Source organism: Trypanosoma cruzi, genomic scaffold, assembly GCF_000209065.1.
Source record: "Trypanosoma cruzi strain CL Brener 1047053517021 genomic scaffold, whole genome shotgun sequence".
Lineage (NCBI taxonomy): Eukaryota > Euglenozoa > Kinetoplastea > Trypanosomatida > Trypanosomatidae > Trypanosoma > Trypanosoma cruzi.
In genome coordinates, this window is record NW_001849471.1 from 147,790 (window position 1) to 151,388 (window position 3,599).

The following is a 3,599-nucleotide window of genomic DNA, read 5'->3' on the forward strand; positions in this document are numbered from 1 at the left end:
CTCTCTTTTTGCACCAGCTAGATGCAGATGGCTATATGCCTAACATTCCGTATCTGTTTGGGGTTGTTCTGTCACGCTTAACCCATAATTTGCCACCTCTGTTTGAAAAAAAAAAGTTTTTGGGCGCATCGTCAACGTCAAAAGAACCAACAAAGTTATTACAGCCACATAATGCTCGGATCGATGTGCCATACGCAAATGCCTTGCGCAAAAAGGCCTTGTCTATAAATTCACTTTCAGATGTAAAAGAAATATTGAAGGGTGTGGGGAAGGGACGAACCCCCATGCGGCTATTACCAGAATTTCCGGCGGAGGCCAGGACAGTTGCGGTTGTTTCCCAGTACACCGATGATGAGAAGGGGCTTCGAGAAAAGGTGAGGACGGTCTCGGCATCATTGCGTAAGGCATTTCTTAAGAAGGAGATGGTCGTGTTGCAAAATGGATTGAAGGCGGAATGATGATTTTTGCTTGAGTTGTGATTTGCTCTTTCCATGTCTTTGATTGTAAATAGAAAAAAGAAAAAAAAAAAAAGGATTTACCTAAGTGTTATTATTGCAAAGTGCTTTGTCTTTACTGAGTGCAATTACTCATTTTCAGTATCCTTCAAGGATTTCTCATTGATAGTCACCTGAGGCAAAACAAGTAAAAAAAGTTTTTTTTTTTTGTTTTGTTTTGTTTTTTCCTCACATGTTTTATATTCAATTTATTTATTTTTATTTTTTTTTTAATTTTTATTTTCTTAGTTTACGATAAATTGGTGCGTTATACATATACATATATATATGCATTTAAATGCACCTTTATGAATGTGAGTATCTTTGCAAAAATTTTTTTTTTTTTTTTTTTTTATGTGCGGGAGTGTGTTTGGAATGCCTTTAAAACACCGGGTTCCGATTAGCCAATTTTTTTTTTGTGTGTTTTTTTACTCTTTCTATGTTATCTTAGAAAAAAAAAAATAAAAAAAAAAACAAGAATGAAGGCGTCGTCGAATTTGTCGCTGCGGCGACGTGAGCTACTGGAGCGGTTACTTGACCTCTCTACAGCCACATTTGACGAACAGGTTCTGATCGTCAACAAATTGTATGACACCCCGCTCCCGACGCTGGAGGAGGTCCTGCTGCAGGTGTCTCATGTTTGCATCACTCACGGCGAGGCGGAGATTCAGGACCTTTTGCGCAACTTTATGCTCTGGATAGCTGCTCAGTCGTTCAGCGCCGCGCTGCGATTGTCGTGGACAGTGGACTCCGTGCAGAAGATATTTGGATTGTTGGGGCTCGGTGACCGCGTGAAGGAGATTCGGGACAGAATTGAGAGCTTCGCGATTAACCGCAGAGGGAATGTTAGAGACGGGAATGATGACGAAGTGACAGAGGCAGAGATTATGCGGAAGGAATTGCGGCTCAAGTTATACAATGAAGAGCGACAATTTATCAGCATCGTCACACACTTGAGCTCCCAGCTGTGCCAACATCCGGATAAGCGAAAGCGCCAAACAGAATTAAAAAGAAAGCTACAAGAAATCAACAATTCATTGAGCACCCAGTCCATCATCTATCCTTTCGGGGGTGTCGCGGATCCCGTCAAGTGGATTGTGAACATAGCCGTGGATGAATGTGTTGTCTTCTCTTCTCGTGAAAGGGCACCCTTTTTGCTTCGCTGTGAAGTCATTCTTGACGACACAACGTCGATGGGTGACCCGGTGGCATCAAAATTGCGTTTACCCAATGGGTCGTTTAAAATTGCGGCTGATTTCGATGAGGTGTTTACACCGTCATATGCCCAAGAGGGGTCAGGTGACGAGAAAGACATGAAAACTGATGGGGTATTTCAAGGTAGCGATCGGGACGCATTTGTATGCGCGTTTGGTGAGTCAGCAGAAGAGTGTGTTGCACGTATGCGAAAAAAATCCGTCTTTGGGAAGCACCCAAACTGGAGTGTAGTTTCCGTTGTTGTTAAGGCAAAGGATGATCTGCGACAGGAGGAATTGGCCTTGCAGCTAATCGATATTTTTAACAAAATTTGGGAGGAAGGTGGAATTACATGCTCCGTTCGTCCCCATCGAGCTCTTTCTGTTTCCGCAGATTCGGGGATTATGGAATACTTGGATGGTGCCTGCTCGATCGACGGCATCAAAAAATTGTGCCAAGTGAGCAGCCTTGCGCAATTTTTTAATGAAGCTTTTGGGCCAGTGGGTTCCGAAAGGCATTCCAAAGCTGAAATGAATTTTGTAGAGACGATGGCAGGGTACAGCATTGTTTCCTACATGCTTCAGGTCAAAGATAGACATAACGGCAATCTTATGATTAGCAGTGAGGGACACTTGGTGCATATCGACTTTGGGTTTATGTTTGCTACGTCACCTGGTGGGATAAATTTTGAATCTGCCCCCTTTAAGCTTTCGCAGGAGCTTATGGAAGTGATGGGAGGTGTTGGAAGTGCAGCGTTCAATTACTTCAAGTTGTTGCTTTATCAGGGAATGGTGGCGGTACGGGAGCGTGCAGACGATATTTTAGGCCTTGTGTCGCTCATGACTCCTTACAACACCATGTCTTGCTTTGGCAGTGATCCCGCAAGTACCGTTCAACAGCTGCGCTCTCGTTTTCGCTTTGACTTGGAGACCGAGACGGATTTTGCTCTCCATGTAAAAGAACTCATTCTGGGAAGCGTCGATAATTGGCGAACGAGGCGATACGATCAGTTTCAAACCCTTCAGAATGGTATCTTGTGAGTCAGTAAATGAGTTAGAAAATGGGTAGAAGTATTTGCGTACATGTGTGGCTTCCTTGACACGTTTACACGTGAAAAATTGCAGAACAAAGTTCAACGTGACAGCAACAACAAAGAAAAAAAAAACTGAAATGAAGTATGACTGCTTGAGTGGATGCATTTTTATTCAAAAGAAGGTTCAAAACATAACTGCTTTTTTGTTGTTCTACCACTGTTTTTTCTCACGTCTTGTTACATTGTGAAATTTTTTGGGGGGTTTACATTTATTTATTTATTTATTGCCATGTTCTTGCTCTGAGGGAGAAGTGAACTTGTGGGAGGTGCTCGGCATGAAGGACGAATACGACGCGCCCTTGCTTTCACGTGGGGAGTTTGAGGCCATCAAGCATGACCCACTGCTCATACTTGAGCGGGGCACAAAGGCTATCATGTCTCTTCGACAGGACGAGGCCGCATTGAGGGCAGAACGTGAAACTATCCAGTTGCACCTGCAGGATGCCGACAAGGATGGGGGTTTCGACAGCCAACGGTACAGGGAGATCATGAATGCGACGGCTGAACTGGAACGGGATCACCGCATGTTGTCAGTACGGTGCACCGACACAGAGTTGAGCAACAAACGGTTGGCGAAGGTTGTCGACGAGCTGCGGCAGGAAAAGGAGGCGTTACGAGAGGAATTGCAGACGCTGAAGCTTACCCAAGACTCTCTTGCGAAGCAACATGCCGACACTGTTAACCAAATGGCAGTTTTTGAGAAGGCTGCCCCAGATGATGCGGCAAAGATGAAGGGGCTGCAGGATGCCATTACGAAAAAAATTGAATCTCTAGACCTCCTCACGAAAGAAATTGTGAGCGTTACCAACAAATCGGCG

The 3,599-nt window shown here is 44.3% G+C and overlaps 3 protein-coding genes across 3 annotated transcripts, besides 6 other annotated features; all 3 read left to right on the top strand.

Annotated features, from left to right (window-relative positions):
- On the top strand, positions 1–458 carry Tc00.1047053508695.10 (hypothetical protein, conserved; the record flags this gene model as incomplete). Its single annotated transcript, XM_797965.1, has 1 exon — positions 1–458. A coding segment is annotated over one exon (458 nt), but the record flags the coding sequence as incomplete, so codon positions are not given.
- Positions 1–3,599: a sequence feature (heterozygous, non-Esmeraldo-like haplotype).
- Positions 656–679: a microsatellite.
- Positions 707–738: a microsatellite.
- Positions 764–788: a microsatellite.
- Positions 828–848: a microsatellite.
- Positions 946–968: a sequence feature (AT_rich).
- On the top strand, positions 974–2,728 carry Tc00.1047053508695.20 (phosphatidylinositol 4-kinase, putative; the record flags this gene model as incomplete). The annotated part of the gene is made up of 1 exon (XM_797966.1): positions 974–2,728. One exon carries the CDS (start codon positions 974–976, stop codon positions 2,726–2,728), a length of 1,755 nt encoding a protein of 584 aa, XP_803059.1.
- Positions 3,057–3,599, top strand: Tc00.1047053508695.30 (uncharacterized protein; the record flags this gene model as incomplete). The annotated part of the gene is made up of 1 exon (XM_797967.1): positions 3,057–3,599. A coding segment is annotated over one exon (543 nt), but the record flags the coding sequence as incomplete, so codon positions are not given.